General features: G+C 43.5%; 1 protein-coding gene across 2 annotated transcripts in view; it reads right to left on the reverse strand.

Moving 5' to 3' along the window:
* Positions 1–331: 331 nt before the first annotated feature.
* VWF (von Willebrand factor) overlaps positions 332–22,326 on the reverse strand; it is a 186,831-nt gene continuing 164,836 nt past the window's right edge. For both annotated transcript variants that reach the window (XM_050747383.1, XM_050747385.1), the window contains exons 45-52: positions 20,823–21,003; positions 19,741–19,781; positions 19,101–19,217; positions 5,082–5,180; positions 3,829–3,957; positions 3,288–3,327; positions 1,223–1,320; positions 332–651 (exon numbers count right to left, since the gene is read on the reverse strand). In XM_050747383.1, coding sequence (XP_050603340.1) covers positions 463–651; positions 1,223–1,320; positions 3,288–3,327; positions 3,829–3,957; positions 5,082–5,180; positions 19,101–19,217; positions 19,741–19,781; positions 20,823–21,003 — 894 coding nt within the window. In that variant the 3' untranslated portion in view covers positions 332–462. The remainder of the gene's footprint in view (positions 652–1,222; positions 1,321–3,287; positions 3,328–3,828; positions 3,958–5,081; positions 5,181–19,100; positions 19,218–19,740; positions 19,782–20,822; positions 21,004–22,326) is intronic.

Here is a 22,326-nt window from a genome sequence, read left to right on the forward strand (position 1 = left end):
CAATAGTTATCCATCTCAGCAGAAGCCTGGCTCCAGGACCCACCCCTCTGCTATGTTTGGAAACCCCTCCATGCAGAGACCGGAGAACCCAGTGTTCCTGGGAAATCCCTTTTACTTCGTGCTACGTTTCGGAAAAGGCCGATCCCACACTAGGCCTTTCCCACCCCCGGAGGCAAAGACATCACTTCTCCCCAGAGGTTGGCAGTATCTCACACTGACACTGAGGCTTGCAGATGTGGCCTGTGCTTCCTTCCTCAGAACCAGTCTCAGAACTCAGCCCCTGCCCACCGTTGCCATCTCAGCCCTAAGACACAGTGCACCAGCAGCCTTCTGCAAGCTAAGAGCTCAGCCTTTATTGTGGGCCCAGAAAGGCACAAGAGCAGAACATGCAGAGGACTGGCAGCACTCTGGCCTGTCAGGCCAAGGCAGGCAGCAGCAGGCACCCATGCAGCTGCAGCAGCCTCACTTGCTGCACTTCCTGGGGGAACATTCGCACTGCATGGCATTGAGAACCTCGTGGTACACAACAGAGCCATTGGTGCAGTGCAGGGGCACCTGCATGGGCTCCGTCCGTGTTGGAGAGCAGCAGGAGCACTGGTCCTGCACATCGTTGATGTCAATGGAGTACATGGCTTTGCTGGCACATTTGCCCTGCAAGAAAGCAGAGGAAGATGGGAGCTTCACAATGGTGGGAAGTCCTGGCCTAGGCAGGGCTCTGGGGCAGCCTGCTTTCTCCCTGACCCCTCCAAGCGAGGCAGATCTGATCTCACCCAGAAGCACCCAGGACAGCTAGGCAATTTGTAAAGGAAGATCATAGGTCTGACATGTCCTCTCCTCTATGGTAATATCGTACCCACATCCCTCTAGCTGCAATTTTTATGCATGTTAATGCATAAAATGTTTTATGCCTGATTATGCATGTTTTATGCAGGACATTTTTATATATGTTTGATCTTCAAGAATTGTGGTCTCCATCTTGCACAAGTAACTCTCCATTTTCTGTAAGGGATTTGTTGAGTCTTTCCTCCGTTTTTGTTTTTTTCCTGGAGTCAAAAATTCCCAGTTACTTCAATAAAACATTTACTTTAAAAAAAAATGCTTCCAGTTTTCCTTCTCTTCCCTGCAAATTTTCCAGATCCTTCCAGAATGTAACTAAGGACAGGTATCCAAACACGGAGGCTCAGCCCTCCCCACCCAGGCCGTATTGAAGCAGAGCCCTTACCTGGCAGTAGTGGATATCCACCTCTACTTCGGACTTACAGCTTCCCACCTTGACATACTGCAGCCTGGCAGTGATGTCACTGCACTCGGGCTCCTCACCTACAGGACAGGTGAGAGGTGAAACTTGAGGACTGGCTGGGGTTCTAGAGAACACTCTTCAGCCCCAGTGTCCTCACTGGGCTGGAAATAGGTCCCTTTCACAGTAACCAAATAACCAAAGCCAGCCACAAGGAGGGAATTCAGTTATCCTGGTTCACCTCAGCTGTTCCTGGCCTGAAATATGCAGAGATATAGTTACTGCTAGACTTAACTCACTTAATGGCACAATTTTAATTGCAGAAAGAGCCTAAATTCACTGTGCTATGGTGATGTAAAATGAGTAAGACTCATCTTTATATCATTGTAGACTCTGAAAACCAAATGGCTAAAGCAACCCTCTTGTGCTTGTAACTACATTCAGAAGCTAATGGGCAATGAAGTCGTAAGTATAATTACGATCTATTCATTCCTGCCTTGGGGTAAGAGGAAAGGCAAAGTCATGGTGATAGAAAGGCATACCCTGCCTCTCTGGGGACCGAGAAGATCCCTAGGCACCTTTGTGAAGGCCTCTCTTTGGGTACTGCTGACTTCAGGTTGCTGACATGGCTTTCCTTTCACACAGGGGTTAGTGGCATTCAGATCGGAAGCTCTACTTGGCCCACCGGGAATTCGAAAATGTAATGCCAGCTCACCATTCCAATCTGAACACTGGGAGTTCTCTCTCCTTAGATGGCTCCAAATCTACATCAACCCTAACTACATGTGAGTCTGCCTCCCCATTTCCAGATAACTTCATTGTACAGGGAAAGCCTGCCAATTACATTAAGAGGATGAATTTAAAAAACACATTTAGGCCAACATACTATATTAGGTTGCTGTGGATTTAAATCTCTGAGCCTGGCTTATATTGTCCTCATTAAAATCTCGAAGGCTCTTGAATGCGTTGACCAACAAAGACCCTTAGCGGTGGTTTTGTAGGTAATAGTCTCTTAACCAAATTCCACGTGCAGTGTGTGCCTAGAGATAATTCTTCTTCTCTGATGGTTTCCTGACTTCGCATTCTTAAACCATGCAAATGGGAATCACAGAAAGACATGCTTTCAGAGTGTTTCCTCAATCTGAGATTTGGTTACAGCAATAGCAGGGGCTGTCACAGTAAGCCATCAAGAAAAGAATGAATGACTGAACACGGAAGGTATTCATGTTTTCACTCTTCCTTTCTCTACGTGTAAACAACCATGCACACCTGTGAACCTACGACAAAAAAAAAAAAAAAAACCCTAACCTAAAACAAAAAATATTAGTCCAGGCAAGTAATTCTATATTTAGAAAATATGGCATTAGCATTGGGATCCTGAAAGTTATTTGTGCTCATAAACACAAGCATGTATGGGAAGAACACTGTCTGATGTGCAGATTTGTGTCTCATCTCCAAAGCCGCTGCTGTGAGTAATGAGAACCAATCAGTATGACATAACTACAAGGTCAAGAGGACTCAGAGTGAAGAGGGGGTGATAAACTTAGACCAGCACCCATGGCACATGTGGGCTGTTGTTAGTCAGCTGGTGGCTTAGCTTTCTCTTAGAGATAGCTTTAGCACACTCATGAATAGACATGTGTTGAGAGTCTACTCTTGTCATGATCAGAGATCCAAGGTGCCTGTCTTTAAGAAGCTTTGGTTGGAGCGGGAACATATTGTCCCAGGATAGGACTATGAGCAATCAAAGATCCTATGAGGGGAAAGGCACGTAAGAAGCTGGAGACAGGAGGGAGTTTGCAGGAAAAGGGGAAAGAGATTGTTCCACGGGCATCTAAAAGGGAGTTCAAGAGGGCAGTCTGATGACATCCAAGGAGGGGAGGCTGCTCCCTGCAAGACTGAACCAGTGGTCAAGAAATCTCTTTCTGAAATAAAGCTTACTGCAAACAACAGTCATTGGCTTGCTAATGGGTTTCAAGGACCAAGCTGCAAAGAGCCCCTAGACTGCTCTGATGGGTTTCAAGGGACAAGATATTAGTAATGTACTCACATGTGTCACAGCAGGTGCCCGGAATTTTCATAATTTTACCCTAAGAAAACAGCAAAGTTGCAGGTTAGACACAAACAGTACAGATAGACAGCTTTCGGGTCACTCCGGGCCAATGTTTAGCTCTGAACTCACAGCCCTGTGCTTAAGTGTCCACATGTAAACTATGCTTTCCTATCATAAATGTGAGCAGCTTGACCACCCTCCCTGACCAGGCTGAAACAATTTTGATTATTTTGAATTCTCTTCCAAATGAGTCATCAGGATCTTCATTACTAGGGAGACTAAGAATCCGTTTGATCTCACATCTTCCTATTCAAGAATCACACACTCAGCCTCCCTCAAGGAAAATATTTTTTTTAAACATCCCATATTGCAGAGAATTTTCTCTCTCCATAGGCTTTGATTTCATAATCTCACTGATTCTTCAACGAGGCCAGAGATTTGCCTCAGACACTGGGATATTATGCCAGAGCTGGGATCAACGCTCTTCAGAAGGATCGTGTTCTTAGAGATGGAGACAGTAAAGAGGATGAGTACTCACTCCCTCAGCCAGACACTTGTGTTCATCAAAGGGTGGGCAGCCTGTGACCCTCTTCTCCCAGAAGTACTCTCCTCTCTCATTGACCTTGCAGAAGTGAGTATCACAGCCATCCTGGAGCGTCTCATCACGCTGGAAGGTAAGAGGAGGAGTGGGTTAAGTCAGAGACAGTGTTTGGTTCACAAAGCCACTTCAAACCATGAGCTTGACTCCATGGAGTTGATGAAACAATCTGGAGGACCATGAAGCAAGAACAAGACAATGTATAACAAAGCCCCCACACCCAGAACACAGACCAGAAGTGGAGTCCCAGTTTTACAGCTTGTATCCTATGAACAGGGCTGCTTTGTAGACTCTTCCGACCAGTTAAATGCTTGCAGGATTGGAATATAGCAACAGCAAACTGGCTAGTCGATAACTGAACGAGAGTTGAACCAAGGGCACGACCTCCCAGCCCCACCAGCTAGTCCGGACTTCATAGATCAGAGTTTGTTTCACCCTGATGGCCTGTCCAGTCTTAGAGACTCCCAAGGCTAGAGAAAATCTTAAAGATCAACCACTGCCAGGCTGGGCGCGGTGGCTCACACCTGTAATCCCAGCACTTTGGGAGGCCAAGGTGGGCAGATCACAAGGTCAAGAGATCGAGACCATCCTGGCCAACATGGTGAAATCCCACGTCTACTAAAAATACAAAAATTAGGCTGGGCACAGTGGCTCACGCCTGTAATCCTAGCACTTTGGGAGGCTGAGGCAGGCAGATCATGAGGTCAGGAGATCGAGACCATCCTGGCTAACACGGTGAAATCCCGTCTATACTAAAAATGCAAAAAAAAAACTAGCCGGGTGTGGTGGCGGGAGCCTGTAGTCCCAGCTACTCGGGAGGCTGAGACAGGGAAATCACTTGAACCCAGGAGGCGGAGGTTGCAGTGAACCGAGATCACGACATTGCACTCCAGCCTGGCAACAGAGCCAGACTCCATCTCAAAAAAGAAAAAAAAAAAAAAAAGATCAACTCCAAATCATGAGGCCATACACCAAGTACACTCCTATCAAGAAGAGCAACAAAGTAACTAAATAAAAGAGAAAATTCTGCGCCTGCAATAAGTCATCTATCTTTTCTTTATATAATCAGAAAGAAGTAGAAAAAGAAGCCAATACTGAACCAAACTTAGTCCCTCTTTCTTGAAGAAAAATTTCCAAAAAGGGAAGCAAGATGGTGATATGTGAGGGAGCCCCTGCGTTCAGCTTGCTCCTACCTTCAATGTCATGATCTGTCCTCCTCTTAGCCGAATGGTGCAAACTGTAGGCAAACATCTCCCACAACATTCACCTGTGTTATTTTCTTCCTTGTAACCCTGTATCCAGAGGGGGAAAAAGCAGCCACAGTCAACCTCCTTAAAACATCCCAATTATAAGTAGGCTTATTTTGCTGGCCTCTCATCTCTCCTATCCAGTAGTTTCACCTAGAATTCGGAAAGTCAACATCCAAGTAGCTTTTGTCCGTTCTCAATCCCCTAGGTAGCATTCCTTCCCTCTGCATGTGTACATCTCACTCAAGCTGCAGCAACCAGACCTATTAAATGAGACCTTTTCCCTGAGCTTCAGACTTACAAATTCAAATGTTTACTGGACATGTTATTGTCATCTTGAGACTTGCATCCAAAAGGAAATTTGATTTTTGCCTCAAATCTCATCCTTCTCTGGTATTCCCTATTTCGGTAAATGGTGTTAATCACCCAGTCTTTCAAACAAGAAATCTGAGAGTTATCCTTGACTTCCCCTTTTATCTCATCCCCTGCTTATCACCAAATCTTGCCAAAAATTTATCTCAAACTCATCCATTGCTTGTCATGACCAGTCTCCTCTTTTCATCATCGAGTCTAAATAACTATCATCTACTAGGGACTCTTGTGATAGTTTTATTTTGTCTTCCCACCTTCATTCTTGCTACCCTGTTACAGGTTACCAACAGCTGCCAGAATGACCTTCCTAAAGCCTATGTCTACTCTTGTCCCTCCTCAGTTTAGAAACTTTTGATGAAGGTCTGGCTCTAGTTATGGCACAGTGGACTGTACTGGACTAACCCTCCTGCAGACGATGATTATAAACAATTGAGGAAATATTTAAAGCAACTGTTCAAAAGCACTGGAAGAAGACCAAAATCAAGAAGAAAGTCTAGATTATTTGATCCTTGAAAAAAGGAACCATAATGGACAAGATGCATGTTTAAATGGCTTTTCCCATGAGAGCCATCTGTATGGCACTGGACAGCCAGAACTCAAGCAGAAAACGGTAGTTGTATTTGCCTGAGGACTCGGCAGACAGAGTTTGGAACTGCTAGAATAGCTGGAAACTAAAGGGGAAAATGCCAGAAAAGAGGAAGTCAGAAAGAAGCCCCTAAATCTGCATGTAAACTCCTCCGAACTGTTTGGTTGATCCCTTAATTATACATCTATAGGTGAGCCTACAAGGAGCCCACAGACAAAACAGCAGCTGGAAAGCTCAAAGACCTGAACAGAAACTTCAGTTGCCACACACCACACAGGACAGAGTCTGCAGTCTGAATTCTAACAAGTTGGAGGGGCTAGGTAAACACCCGGGTTTCCACTGGAACTTCATAAGGGACAAGCCTTCAGGGTAAACGCTGTGTCTCAGGACTAAAATATTCAGCCTACGGCTAAGAAAAATGCAGAACTAGACCTTCCCTAATGTAGTTTAAGAATCAAGACTTCTATAGTTCAAAATGAACCCCCAATAATCTAACCACATTCTAGAACCAAACTTAACCTTTATTATAAAGAAAGCAGAATTAAGAGTCTCTTCAACATATCTTCCACCAATGTCTGATACATAGTAAAAAAAAAAAAAAAAAAAAAAAAAAAAAAAAAAAAATTCATGCAAAGAAATAGAAAAATTTGATATATACCAAGAGAATTATCACTCAATATAAACAGACACAGAAATGGCCCCAATATTGTAATTAGCAGGCAGGAACTTTAAAATAGCTATGATAAATATGCTAAAGAGTCTAGAGGAAATGATGGATATAATGGAAAAATAGAAAGGGAATTTTAGGAACAATCTGGAGACTATAGAAAAAAAATCAAATGGAAATCTTAGAACTAGAAAACACAATACTCTAAATCAAAAATTAACTGGATTGGATTAACTGCAGATAGGACACAAGAAAAGAAAGGATCCTTGAATTTTAAGACCGATCAATAGAAATTACCCAAACTGAAGCACAGAGAGGAATAAAGGTGCAAAATATATATATATGGAGCCCCAGGGACCAATCGAATAGTATCGATGGTTTAATAATATATAGTCATGAGCCAAAAAACAATGTTTCAGTCAACAACAGACTGCATGTATGACAATGGTTCCATAAAATTACAATGGAACAGAAAAATTCCTATCACCTAGTGACTTCAGAGCACAACACATTACTCACATGTTTGTGGTGATGCAGCTGTAAACAAACCTACTGTGGTTCCAGTCATATAAAAGTATAGCACATACAATTATATACTTGATAATAATAAACAACTATGTTACTGGTTCATCAATACTTTTACAGATACTCCTTATATTTACTGAAAACATAAAAAGTTAACTGTAAAACACCCTCAAGTAGGTCCTGCAGGAGTATCTCTGAAGAAGGCATTGTTATCACAGAAGACGACATCTCCGGTAGAAGACTGATATTGATTATTCCAGTCCTGTGTAGGCCTGGACTATTGTGGTGCTGAGTTTTCATTTTTAACAAAAAAGTTTAAAGATTAAAAAATGCCGGCAGGGCATGGTGGCTCACGTCTGCAATCCCAGTACTTTGGGAGGCTGAGGCAGGCAGATCATGAGGTCAGGAGAGCTAGACCATCCTGGCTAACACAGTGAAACCCCATCTCTACTGAAAATACAAAAAAAATGAGCCAAGTGTGGTGGCAGGCACCTGTAGTCCGAGCTACTCAGGACGCTGAGGCAGGAGAATGGCGTGAACCTGGGAGGCGGAGCTTGCAGTGAGCCAAGATCGCGACACTGCACTCCAGCCTGGGTCACAGAGCGAGACTCCGTCTCGAAAAAAAAAGAAATGCCTATAGTTCCACTTGTCTGGGAGGCTGAGGCAGGAGGATAAGTTGATCCCAGGAGTTTAAGCTGCAGTGAGCTATGATAATGCCTATGCATGCACTCCAGCATGGGTGACAGAATGATACCCTCCTCTCGATTTAAAAAAAAAAAAAAAAAAAAAAAGTTAAAAAAAATTAAAAATTTTAAAAATAGGAAAAAGCTTTTAGAATAAGAATATAAAGAAAAAATAATTTTGTACAGCTGTACAATGTGTTTGTGTTTTAAGCTAAGTGTTATTACAAGAATCAAAAAGCTTTTAAAATTTAGTGAGCTAAAGTTAATTTACTATTGAAGAAAGAAGAATATTTTTTAGTAAATTTAGGGTAGCCTAAGTGTACAATGTTTACAGTCTATAGCAATGTCCTAGATCTTCGCATTGACCCACCATTTACTCTCTGACTCACCCAGAGCAACTTCCAGTCCTGTACGCTCCCTTCTTGCTAAGTGCCCTATACAGGTATGTCATTTTTATCCTTTGTATGTTTTTTACTGTACCTTTTCTACATTCACATGTATTTAGATATACAAATGCTAATCATTGTGTTACAGTTGCTTACAGTATTCAGCACAGTAACATGCCATACAGGTTTGTCACCTGGGAGTAACAGGTTATACCATAAGACCTAGTTATATACTAGACTAGACCATCTAGGTTTGTATATATTCACTCTATGATCTTTGCAGAACAAAAATCACCTAACGATGCATTTCTTAGAACATATCCCCATTGTTAAGCAACTCGTGAATGTACATGTAATCAGTTTCAGAAAGAGAGTAAAACAAAATGGAACAGAAAAAATATGAAAGACATAATAACTGAATTTTTTCTCAGTTTGATCAGTAAATCAACCCACAAATCCAGGAAACTATGAATCCAAAATAGAAAAGGTATGAAGAAAATTACTCAAAAGCATATACGCAAGCTTCTGAAAACTAAAGAAAAACCGTTAAAGCATCCAATAGAAGGGGGGAAATGCAAAAAGGAAAACAATAAAAATGGTGGCTGACTGGTCATCAGAAGTAACACAAGCCAAAAGACAATCAAACATACTTAAAGTGATGAAATTTTTTAAAAACCTGTCAAACCTAGAATTCTATATTCAGTAAATGAAGGCAGAATAGAGAGACACTTTCAGATAAATGAAATCTGAGAAATGTGTTGTCATCCAGCCCTGCACTAAAAGAAGTTCTTTAGGCTGAAGGGAAATGATATAATATGGAAGTTCAGATATATAAGAAGGAAGAGCACTGAAAATTATAAATACATAGATAAATATAAAACATCACTTTCAGCTCACTTTTTAAATTCTATATAAGACAAATGACTGTTTAAAGCAAAAATAATAGCAATACCTTGTGGAATTTCTCTCTTCTTATGGAAAAGTAAACTATATGACCAAAGTACAAATTGTGGAAAAAGCATATTGTACATGAAATGTTATATTATTAAATCAAAGTGGACTGTGATAAGTTTAGAGCAACCACTAAAATAGTAATATGAAGAAATACAAAGAAAAGGTCAATAGAAGAGATATAATACTAACAAAAAGAAAAAAAGGAAAAACTCAATTGAACCAAAAGACAAAAAAGAATTAACAGAACAAGTAACAAAGAAGACAGCAGATAAAATGAATAACAAAAGAATAGATTTAACCCCAACTATATCAATACTTACATTAAATGGAGATTGTCACCTTTAGATTTTAAAAAGCAAAACTCAATTAGTATGTTGTTTTCAAGAGATGCACTTTTAATTTAGATAGATAGGTTGAAAAGAAAGATATAATAGACAAATTAGCCAAAATAAGAAAGTTAATATAAGTGTATTAATACCAAACAAGGCCAGTGTGGTGGCTTCATGCCTATAATATCAGCACTTTGAGAAGCCCAAGCGGGAAGATTACTTGAGCCCGGGAGTTCGTGACCAGCCTATGAAACATGGCAAAACCCCATCTCTACAAAAAATACAAAAAATCAGTCAGGCGTGGTAGTGTACAACTGTAGTCTCAGCTACCTGGGAGGCTGAGATGGGAGGATCACCTGAGCGCAGGAGGTCAAGACTGCAGTGAGCCATGATCACACCACTGTACTCCAGCCTGGAAGACAGAGTGAAACCCTGTCTCAAAAAAATAAATAAATAAACAAAAATGATTACTCTTCACTTAGGGAAAGGAGGTAAAGGATTTTTATCTGTTTTCTTTCACTGATTTGATCCCTCTGCTTCGATAAATGATAATAGATGCTATATATGTTGAATGAGTGAATAACTGACTGTAATTCTTAGTTTGTTATCTTGGTCCATTGTTGTCAAGCTTAGATAGGACTAGAGACAGCTTAAGATGAGGCATTTTACCAAAAATAAAGGAGGTGACTGGGTGCGGTGGCTCACACCTATAATCCCAGCATTTGAGAGGCTGAGGTGGGAGGATTTCTTGAGCCCAGGAATTCATGACCAGCCTGGGCAACATAGCAAAACTCCATCTTTACAAAAAAATTAATTGGACATGGTGGCGCGCACCTCTAGTCCCAGCTAGGTGGGAGGTTGAGGTGGGAGAATCACCTGAGCCTGGGAGGTCAAGGCTGCAGTGTGCCATGATTGCGCCTCTTCACTCCAGCCTGGGCGACAGAGTGAGATCCTATCTCTAAAAAATAAAGGAGGTTATTTTATAATGACGAAAGAACAGATTCATCAAGACATAAGAATGCTAAACATGTATGCATCTACAAAGCTTCATAATATATGAAGCAAAAATGGATACAACTAAACGGAGAAATAGGCTAATCCACAATCTTAGTGATTTTTATGTTCTCTCAGTAATTGATAAAAACAAGTAGGAAAAAGATAAATGAAGACACTGAGGATTTGGAAAACTATAAAAACCAGTATGATCTAGTTGGAAATAATAAACTATTATGTTCCAAAACTGCAGAGCACACATTATTCTCAAATGCACATGGAATATTCACAAACATAGACCACATTGTGGGCCATAAAATTGTAAACATGGATAAACAGACTGACTAGATAAAAAAGTAAATAAATGTCAAGATTGTGAAATCTTAGAGATTATATTCTATGACCAATTTCAATATAATGAAATTTCATTATATATAATTATGTATATATATACACATATAAATTATGTATATAATTTCATTATATTGAAATTAGCAACAATGAAGTATTGAAAAACACACCATCACGTTTGGAAATTAAATGAATACTTTTAAATCAAAAAATAAATATTTTTATCTAGAGATAATAAAAACAATATATCAAAATCTGAGGAGTACAGCAAAAACAGTTCTTGAAGGAAAATTTATATTTTAAATGCTTATATTAGAAAATCATGAGCTAAGCTTCCATAGTAAGATGCAGTAAAAGAGCAAATTAGACCCAGTCATTAAATGATAAGACATAATAAAAATGAGGGCAGAAATCAATAGAAAAGAAAAATATAAAAAGTAAAACAACAAAGGCAAAAGTTGGATCTTTGAAAGATGATAATAATATCAATATATAATAATATATAATAGACGAAGTAGTCAAAATAAGAAAATCTCTAATCAAGAAAATAAAAAAACAAATTATCAATTTTAGAAATAATAAAAGGTTTACAACTGCACATTCCACAGATGCTAAAAGTATAATAAGGAAAAATGTTATAAACAACTTTGTGTAACTAAATTTGACCAACTTAAATACATGGGTAAGTTCCATGAAAAACCGATTTACCAAATTAATTCAAGAAGAAACAGAAAATCTGTCTTTCCATTTTAAAAGTTGAATTTTATATATAAAACTTTTCCACATGAAAAGCTTCAAGCCTAGTAAGCTTCACTGATTAAATCTGCCAAAAATTTTAGGAAGAAATAATACCAATTTTACATAAGCTCTTTAGAAAACACCATATTTTGTTGGATCTAGCATAACCCTGACATCAAAATCTAACAAAAGCATTCAAGAGAAGAAAATTAGAAACCTATCCTTCTTAACATAAACATAAAAATCCTTAACAAAATACGAGCAAATGGATCTAGCAGCAGATGTGAAACAGGATAACACGTCATGAAGAAAGGGAGTTTATCAAAAGAATGAAAGGTTGGCTCACCATGTGCAATCAATCCATACAATTCCTCATGTTAACAGAATTAACGGGGAACCATATGGTCATCTTAAAATATATAGCAAAACTTTTTGACACAATTTAAAACCCATTCATTGTAGAAACTTAGCACTAAAAAAAATAGAAGAGAACTTCTTCAATATTCCATAAGACAGGAGGCCCCAGGACCGGTCCGGTCCATGGCCTGTTAGGAACTGGGCTGCACAGCAGTGGTGAGCAGCGGGCCAACAAGCGAAGCTTCATGTGTATCTACAGCCACTTCCCATCACTCACATTACCAACTGAGCTCCGCCTCCTGTCAGATCAGCAGCCAGCATTATATTCTCACAGGAGCCCAAACCCTACTGTGAACTGCGCATGCAAGGGATACAGGTTGTGTGCTCCTTATGGGAATCTAATGCTTGATGACCTGTCACCGTCTCCCATCACCCCTAGATGGGACTATCTAGCTGCAGGAAAACAAGCTCAGAGCTCCCACTGATTCTACCTTATGGTGAGTTATATAATTATTTCATTAGATATTACAATAATAGAAATAAGGTGCGTAATAAACATAATGCGTTTGAATCACCCCAAAACCATTCCCCCAACCCTGGTCCATGGAAAAACTGTCTTCTGCAAAACTGGTCCCTGGTGCCAAAAAGCTTGGGCACTGCTGCTGTTGAACATCCAACTATATTGTACTTAATGAGTTAACTCCCTCCAAGATCAGAAACAAAACATTTCCATCAGTTCTATTCAATATTGTACTGATTGTATCAGCCAGTTTGATAAGCAAGAAAAACAAAACAGAATGTGTAAAGATTTCAAAAGTAAAAGCTGTCTTTGTTTGAAGGTGTCATAACTGTTCATGAAGAAAATCCTTAGGAATCTGCCCCCTCAAAAAAAAAAAAAAAAAAAAGATAAAACACCATTACTACAACTAGTAAGTGAATTTAGCAAGGCTGAAGAATACAAGATCAAAATATAAAAACTAATTTTATAAAAGCAACAAATATAAAATTTTTTAAAAAACTTCCATTCACAATATCATCCAAATACTAGGTAATAAACGTAACAAAATTTGTGCATCTACACACACAAAAAAAATCATTGCAGAGAAAAATTAAAGACGACTGCTAAGATGTGAATGTGTGTGTCCCTTCAAAATTCCTATGTTGGGATTTAAACCCCCAACTGATGATATTATAAGAGATGGGGCCTAAGTGATTAAGTCATGAGGGCTCCACTCTCATGAGTGAATTTGCGCTGTTATTAAAAAAAAAAAAAGTCCAAGGGAATGCCCTAGTGCCTTTTGCCTTTCCACCTTCTGCCACATGTGGATGCCATGAGAAAGCACTGCCTATGAGGAACAGGCCATCATCAGACATCAAATCTGCTGGTACCTTAATCTTGGACCTCTAGAACAGTGAAAAAATTAACTTCAGTTCTTTATAAATTACCCAATCTCAGGTATTGTGTTACAGCAGCACAGACTGAGAGCAAGACCTAAATAACCGAAGAGATATACTATGTTCATAGATTGAAAAACTCAACATTGTTTAGACATCCTTTCTCTCCAGATTAACCTATAGGTTCACTATAATCCAGCATACTTTAAACACTTTTTTAAATGAAGATTAACAAGATGACTCTAAATTTATATAGGAATTGAAAGGACATTAAATACCCAAAACAATCTTGAAAAAGAGCAAAGTTGAAGAACTTAAATTATCTAAATTCAAGGCTAACCATAAAGTTACAGTAATCAAGACAGTGGTGTGACCATAAGGATAGACAAATTAAAGGATCAGAAAAAAAGGAATTGATCTATACATATACAGGCAATTCAATTGATCTATACATATACAGGCATTTTTTTTTTTTTTTTTTTTTTTTTTTTTTTTTTTTTTTTTGAGACAGAGTCTCACTCTGTTACCAGGCTGGAGTAGAGTGGCGTGATCTCGGCTCACTGCAACTTCTGCCCCGCCTGGTTCAAGTGATTCTCCTGCCTCAGCCTCCTGAGTAGCTGGGATTACAGGCACCTGCCACCACGCCCAGCTAATTTTTGTATTTTTAGTAGAGATGGGGTTTCACTATGTTGGCCACAATGGTCTCGAATCTCTTGACTTCGTGATCTGCCTGCCTCTCAGCCTCCCAAAGTGCTGGGATTACAGGCGTGAGCACCCACGGCCGGCCAGCAATTCATTTTTTACAAAGGTACCAACGTAATTCAATAAGGAAAGGATCATTTTTCAACAAATGGTGCTGGATCCACTGGACAGCCATACGGGAGACCTCTACTTTATACCGTATTTAAAATTTAATTCCTCATGGATCATAGACCTAAACATAAAACTAAACTATAATGCTTCTAAAAGAAAACATAGGATACTATCTTCACGACCCTAAAATGGACAAAAATTTCTTAAACAGGACATGAAAAGCACTAACCATAAAAGAAAAACATCTATAAACTGAATTTTATCAAAATTAAACTCCTGATCTTCAAAAGACACAACGAAGAAAAATAAAAGCTGAGCCATCGGCTGAAAAAAATATTTCATTAGATACCTTATAAAGGACTAGTATCCAAAATACAGAAAAAAATCATAATCATTAAAGGGCAAACACCCCAATATAAAAATGGCCAAAAGCTTGAACACATCACAAAAGATGATATAACCAGTAAGTATGTAAGATGCTCTACATCATTAGCCGACAGAGAAATGCAAATTTAAACTACTAGAAGATTCTGAAATTAGAGAAGCAGTAAGGAAAAAATGCTAGAAGATATCACTTCCCAATGGCTAAAATAGAAAAGCATGACAATACCAAGCATTGGTGAGGAAGTAACTGGAACTCCCATACAATGCTGGAAAAAACTTCTCCCTGAGAAGTATGGGAAGTTGCAAATTGTCTCTGCTGTTCTCTTATATCCCCAGCATCTGGCCCCTCATCGGCCCCCTACACTCACAGAGGAGGTAAGTTCAGCTAGGAACTTGTTTTCTTGTTTGTTTCGTTTTTGAGACAAGGTCTGGCTGTCACCCAGGCTGGAGTGCAGGTGGTGCAATCACAGCTCTGTGCGACAAGGGACTTGTTGACGGTGACATACGGTAAGAGCCCCTTATTTATATCGGTGTTGGACAAAGCAGCAGCTTCGAGACAGCAGGACTGGGAGAAAAACAGGGTTGGCAACTTTTTATTTTGCAAAGTAAGAGTGTTTTAAACAATTTTAATAAAATAAAAACCAAAAAGCAGCCAGGCGCAGTGGCTCACGCCTGTAATCCCAGCACTTTGGGAGGCCGAGGTGGGCGGATCACGAGATCAGGAGATTGAGACCATCCTGGCTAACATGGTGAAACCCTGTCTCTACTAAAAATACAAAAAAAAAAAAAAAAAAAATTAGCCAGGCATGGTGGCAGGTGCCTGTAGTCCCAGCTACTCGGAAGGCTGAGGCAGGAGAACAGCGTGAACCCAGGAGGCCAAGCTTGCAGTGAACCGGTATCACACCACTGCGCTCCAGCCTGGGCGACAGAGAGAGACTCTGTCTATAAATAAATAAATAAATAAATAAATAAAACCAAAATGCTACCAAGCTACCATCCACTGTCTCATCATTCCCTAAAAATTATTAGTGTCGCTTTTTTTTTTTTTTTTTTTTTTGAGACGGAGTCTCGCTCTGTCGCCCAGGCTGGAGTGCAGTGGCGCTATCTCGGCTCACTGCAAGCTCCGCCTCCCGGGTTTACGCCATTCTCCTGCCTCAGCCTCCTGAGTAGCTGGGACTACAGGCGCCCGCCACCTCGCCCGGCTAATTTTTTTTGTATTTTTAGTAGAGACGGGGTTTCATTGTGTTAGCCAGGATGGTCTCGATCTCCTGACCTCGTGATCCGCCCGTCTCGGCCTCCCAAAGTGCTGGGATTACAGGCTTGAGCCACCGCGCCCGGCCTAGTGTCGCTTTCTTTAGAAGAAAAAAATTAAAGTTCTTTTGACCCTTTCCATCTTCATATCCCCAAAAAACAGAAAGAACACAATCACATAATCCCAAAACTTTTTAAAGAATTTAGTTTTGTGAGAAGCCAACTCTGTTGTCATTCTTTTTCTCATTTCGCCACATTTAGTGATCACCATTAAGAGATCCATTCATTGGGGTCCTAAGGCTTTTCTATTATGAATCACCAAGTCAATCTGGAGCACCCAGACAGATGACCTGTCCCAAGATCAAGGTTAGGAGTTGGTAAGCTTGCTCAGAGATTAATTTAAGCCATTTGTTCTCATAAATCAAGCCATGAACTTGACATGTCTTCAGAAGCAGGCAGGAGGAAAAGCCAGTGAGGACAGAGCAGTCAGGGAGGCAAAATCCACACAGCAGGAGGCAGAGGGCAAAGTGAGGCCAAGAAAAGCAAAGGTGGAGGGCAGTTACAGGAGAAGAAAGATTTGGAAGAAAAGGGAAAGGAGGCAGAAAATAAGCAGAAGGGGGCAACAGTGTTAAGGGTATGGCAAGGGCTTGGAAGAGGCAAGGGAGGCGAGGAGAGAGCGTAGAGGAAACGCCCACTCTGCAGCATGTCTGCTGCCCTGCAGGGCCAGACCACAGCCGCGCACGATGAACAGGACTTGTTTGGGCACTGCTGGATTTCCTGGCTGCTGCTGGCTACGGGTATGTGTTCCACATGCCTTCGTTCACAGAGAGGGCAGAGCTGCATTCTGGGTTTTCCCAGAACACTGGATCATTGCAGGAAACATCCTTTTCAGGAGCAGCCTGTTCCTCTTCCTGCTGAGCAAGTTCCCAGCCAGCCCCCGAGTTCACTTGCTTAGGTCTGAGCAGCCAATTAGTCCTGCTTTCCTCACACAGCTGTCCTCCTAAAACTGCCTTGCACACCATCCTCCATGGCCCCTTTCCATGTATTTCATCGACTGCTTGCAGCCCTCCCATCCACCTCCTCGTGTTTCCCTTTTCTAACCCTGGCTTCTGGCTGCCGGTTATTCATTCACCATGCCCTTCCCTGGAAGGTCTATTCGACATTCAACCCGTTCATTGCTCGAGGTCCACTCAGGGTGGCCCTCCTCCGGGACGCCTTTCCAGGGTTCCACGGCAGGGTGGCCCCTCTTCCTCATGCTTTCCTTGAGCGGTCAGCTGTCAAGCCTCATCTCAACCACTCATCAGCACAAACCTCCTTCTGCTGCTCTCCCTTTAGGTACAAGCATTGTCTCCCCTGGGAGGCAACAGAAGACTCACATCTCGGGCAATGCTGACATTTCAGCCCGATGTGCGCAGTTCAAGCCGATCTACCCAGCCTTAATTCACCACAGCTACCCCCGCCCCCAGGAGATGTCCCAGAGACCTTTCATGGCAGAAGACGTAGTAGGACTAGCGGAGGACGCTGAGCTAGAACAGGATCAGCAGAGGCCGGCTTCAGCAAGGCTTGAGATGCATAGAGGGAGAGGGAATCTAAGGGATCTCAGGAGACAGGAGGTGGATAGCAGAATTTTGGAGGAAAAGAAGAAGAATACACAGACCAAATAGGACCATGGATTTTTGAGTATTTGGAAACCTCCATCTGAGACTGGATTCTAAAGGTGGATTTCTCCAGACGCGGAGGAAGCAGCTGTGGCTCCCTCTGAACACCAGAGGGCACGGCAGGGAGAGAGCGGGCCCGCCCTCCAGAGAGCAGGCTGCAGGGCCCGTCTCCACTGGCCGGCATTGGGGTGGGCCGCCCGCTGTCTCCTGGCTGCCCTGATTGGACATCAGTGGACATTCCAGGAAAAAGGGAGGCCCACAAGACCGCAGGCAGCATTGTTTCATTCCCTATGGAAGCCCAGATGTGTTCTGGTGGGTTGTTACACAATACACACACGCACGCACACACACACGCATGCACACAACTGGGCCCCAAAACCTAAAACATCGACTGGGATTTTTAAAAATATAAGCAAAAGGAAAACCACATACTTACCTTCTTCCTAATTAAGGAATGATCTCTCTGAATCATTCTCTCAGAAACAGCTATCTCCCCTACAGACCTATCCACTCCATACTTCTTTAAGCCCACATTTTGAGCTTGATACCTCCAAGTGCCATGAAGAACACAGATGTAGAGTATCTACCTGTCCCTTGTCCTCAACAGTGTAAAACACACCTGCACCACCTCTCAGCCCCCACCCCTGCCCCTCTGGCCACTGTGCTGCCTGCTCGTAAGTGGCTCCTCTCCACCTTGCTGCAGCCCCCGACTGCCTCACAGAGCTGAGACAAGTACTTCCCTGCGCTCTCTGAAAGAGCCATCCCCACAGTTCATGCGTCTAGCTCAAAGAAATTCCTCTCACCAATGGCATTTTCTCAAACAGCAGAAGCCCCCACATCCAGAAAGGAGTTTGAGGAAGAAGCCAAGGCCCCCTCCTGAGCTGCAGGCCCCGCCCTGCTGCCATGGGGCTCAAAACTTCCCAGTGAGGTAGGACTAAAAGTCACAACTGAAACCATGGAATGCCAGTTTCATCTGCCAAAGTAGAAACGATGAGTACACCTCTCAGAACCACCTCAAGGAGGCATTCAGAAAAAGCATCGTCAGTGTGCCCCGGCAAAAACAGGGTGAAATATTTGAAACCACCCAAATGTCCCGTAATAGCTTGGTTGTATACATGAGGCACATCCACTCAAAGGAATGTTGTGTAGAGCCTTGCACATAGGAGGTGTCTGATAAATATTTGTTGACTAATTTTTAATATTTTCAAAGAACGGTGGTGCTATTTCTTAAAATAGACAAAAAGGGATACGGAACTGTAAACATAATATCATAAGCCTGGCAAATAGTGTCTATTGTGAAAACTCAGGAAGAAAATATTTGCAACTTATAAAACCAAAATTATAATTATTTCTGAGGCATGCAATTTGGGTGGGTGACTTTTACTCTCTTCTTCATTATTGTCAAATATTGTTTATAATCAGAAAATTATGAAAGATTTATTTAAAGACCCCAGTGAGGTCCCACTGCCTGGGTCCCACAAGCGTCCAGTCCATGCCCTCGGTCCCCGTCGAGCCTCTCTTACCAGGGGGCAGGGATTGCAGATGGTCTTCCTGCACTCCAGCTTGAATCCAGAGATGATCCCCACCTGCACGATGCAGCGGCACGTCGTGCATGCATCGATCATCACGCTCTTCCCGGGCTGGAACCAGAGGCACCAGGGTCAGGCCACCCCAGCATCCCCCAATCCCCCCCTCACCTTACTCCCATATGCTGTCTCCTGCCCACCCACCCATAGCTCCCATGAGCCATCGCTCTGCTGCTCCTCCTGTCTCCTATGGCCCATTGCCTTACTGTCCTCCCATCTCCAGTACTGAGATGGTAAGAGTGAGAACTTTCATGCCAAAGAGGCAGCCCAGGCAGTGGCAGAGGGGACAGACTAAAATGTGCACAATGACTTCAGAGTGCTTCTCCGTGCACAGAAGAAACGCACAGGCGCCTGAGGTGGGGGCCAGGAAGTGAGTGAGACAGGCCCGGAGAGTCAGGAAGATGGTCCTAGCCTGGGCTCCAGGATGCCAGGGATGTCCCGCAGGCAGTGGAAAGCTGGGGTTAGGTCTCCCCAGTTTCCTTCATTTCTGCTTTACAATGACTTGCCTGCTACCCTTCCCGCAGTACCCCCTTCCCTGTCCCCACCACTTGCTCTGGAGAAGAGGGCGGCGGCTCACCCCAATCATAGTGCCATTGAGCATGCAGGCCTCCACGGGCTCTGGGGGAGAGACAAGTGCAGCGTGAGAGTGGGCACCACACACCCCGGGAGACCAGTGAGCAGGCTGCTCGCTCTCTTTGGGGCTCCTCCTCCGTGTCTGGGCCTCCCTCCTGTATCTGTCGGCCCTTTCCCCCCACAACCCAGCACTGGGGTCCTACTGCCAGAGCCCACAGCAGCCTCCCTTCCCCATGCAGCCCACAGTGAGAAGAGCCCTGTACATTCTCCAAGCGACAGCACTTGCTTATGTGAATTTACATTTAAGGAATGGGATAAATGGGAGGATGTTTGGGTTTATGAAACAACGAAATGTTACTTTTGAAATTTTCACTTTCAGGAATTCAGTGGCCAGGCGCAGTGGCTCGCACCTATAATCCCAGCACTTTGGGAGGCCGAGGTGGGTGGATCACTTGAGGTCAGGAGTTCAAGACCAGCCCGGCCAACATAGCAAAACCACATCTCTACTACAAATACAAAAATTTGCCAGGTGTGGTGGCACACGCCTGTAATCCCAGCTACTCGGAAGGCTGAGGCAGGAAAAACGCTTGAACCCAGGAGGCAGAAGTTTCAGTGAGTCAAGATAGCGCCACTGCACTCCAGCCTATCCAGAGATAGCGCCTCTCACTCCAGAGTGAGAATCCACCTCAAACAAACAAATAAATAAACAAAATTCAGAGCAGGATATGGTCGAGAGAACTAGTTTTTGTTGTTGTTGCCGTTCGTTTGTTTGTTGGCAGGGTCGGGGTGGCAAGTTGAACGCCTTCCCCGGGGTGAAACGTCACAGCATACAAAGGTGGTCTCCAAATCAGAGAAACCTAGGGTCGAATCCCAGTCTCGCTATGTAGTGATCTTCGGGAAATTCTTACGGTTTTCTCATTTTATTTGCTTTCTCATAAAAGCAGTAGCAGCAGATGGGACGATCTCGGTCCTATCCATTTCCCTAAGTTGCTAAAAAGGCAAAGAATTCAGGAGCCAAAGGTGGAAAGAGAGGCTTAAAGATGGGGCCCAGTCCAGCCCAACACAGCCCCAGCCTGCACGACTTACCACAGCGACAGCTCGGGCAGCACGCTGAGGTCTTACAGCTCAGCTGAAAGCCCGAGGGGCAGACAGGGACCTCCAGCTGGGGGCAGGAGACGTTCCTTTGTTGTACAAAGACCTCCTCCTTCACTCGGACACACTCGTTGATGAGGCAGGGGTTCTCCGGGGAGGCCCAGTGGGAGCCGACCTGAAGGGCACCAGAATTAGTCCAACAAACTGGGGCAGGGCTAGAGCCCAGGGTCCCAATGGGAAGATGCTCTTCTCTCAGGGAGTTGGTTTGGACTCTAGACGTGAGGCTTGGCTTAACCTGTAAGTCCCCACCACAGGGTAGGGCCCATGGAGGGGATGAGTGGGGCTCATCTCAGTGAGTGCCACTCAAATAGTCTGGGTCAACATCACCTGACTGAGGCACCCAGGCAAGCACCTTGGAGAAGCCAGGGGACTCACCCTCCCTTCCTCAGCACTGGTTTGAGCTGAGCTCAGACACTCTGGCCGAGAAGCAACAGTGTGGGCCATCAGAGGAAGGTGCAGCGGGGAAGCCCAACCCATTTCCCAGCCTGGTGCTACTTCCCACGGTAGGGGGAGACAGGGAGCTGGCAGAAGCCTGAGAAGGCTGGCCTGGGACCCCAACAGCCCTGCAATCTGTCCATGAAGAGTCCGGGGCTGCACACAGGTAGCCTGATCTCAAGGGTTGTCACCATGGGCCAAAAGCACTGAAAGGACCCATGACCATGGTTCAGAAAAGTCACCAGGAGGATCTTCCCCGGAAAATGTCACCGCGAGTGCCCTGTGTCAGCCAGCACCCAGGTATGTAACCAGGTGCCCTCTGCCGCCATCTCAGGCCCTGACCTACTTCTTCTGGTGCCTGCTTGTTTCTTCTCCTTCCAGATGAAGTGTAGAAAATGCCAAACACTTGCAGCCATTCTCTTCACCTCCCACTCCTGACTCCCTGCAGGCCTGATTCCACCCTCTAGACCTCTCCCTCCTCTGATTACTCACTCACCGAGCCATGGCCACCAGCTCACTAAGAGCACCCATTGCCACCACCCCCGCTGACCCCCGACATGGTTCAGCAGCAAAACCACTGCCATCACCCAAGTTTTTTAGTTAGGATGGAGACTTGAGGTAGAGGAGAGAAGCCCAGGTCACCTTATGTTTTGCAAATACCGATGAGGGGCAGGGTGGGGTGGGCCTTGAAGGGAAACGAGAGATGGGGAAAGGGGCAGGAGTAATGAGCACAAAGGGATCGGCTCTCCGCCCCTCCAGGATGGGGCAGCCTCTGATCTGAGCTGTACCTTGACCCTGGGAAAGAGGAATAAAACCTGCCTCTATCCAGGGCACATGGGAGCAGAAGCACTAAAAGGTGGGGAGGGGAGAACACAGGGAAGGGAACACATAGGCAACTCAGACTGGAGGGGGAGGTGGAAACTCGCCTGAAAAAGCCCAGTGAGTCATTCTGTTATCACTGGGGAGGAGAAAGGTAATGGGCCTGGGTAGGAGATGGGGAAGG

The sequence above is a fragment of the Macaca thibetana genome, chromosome 11, assembly GCF_024542745.1.
Source record: "Macaca thibetana thibetana isolate TM-01 chromosome 11, ASM2454274v1, whole genome shotgun sequence".
Taxonomy (NCBI): Eukaryota; Metazoa; Chordata; class Mammalia; order Primates; family Cercopithecidae; genus Macaca; species Macaca thibetana.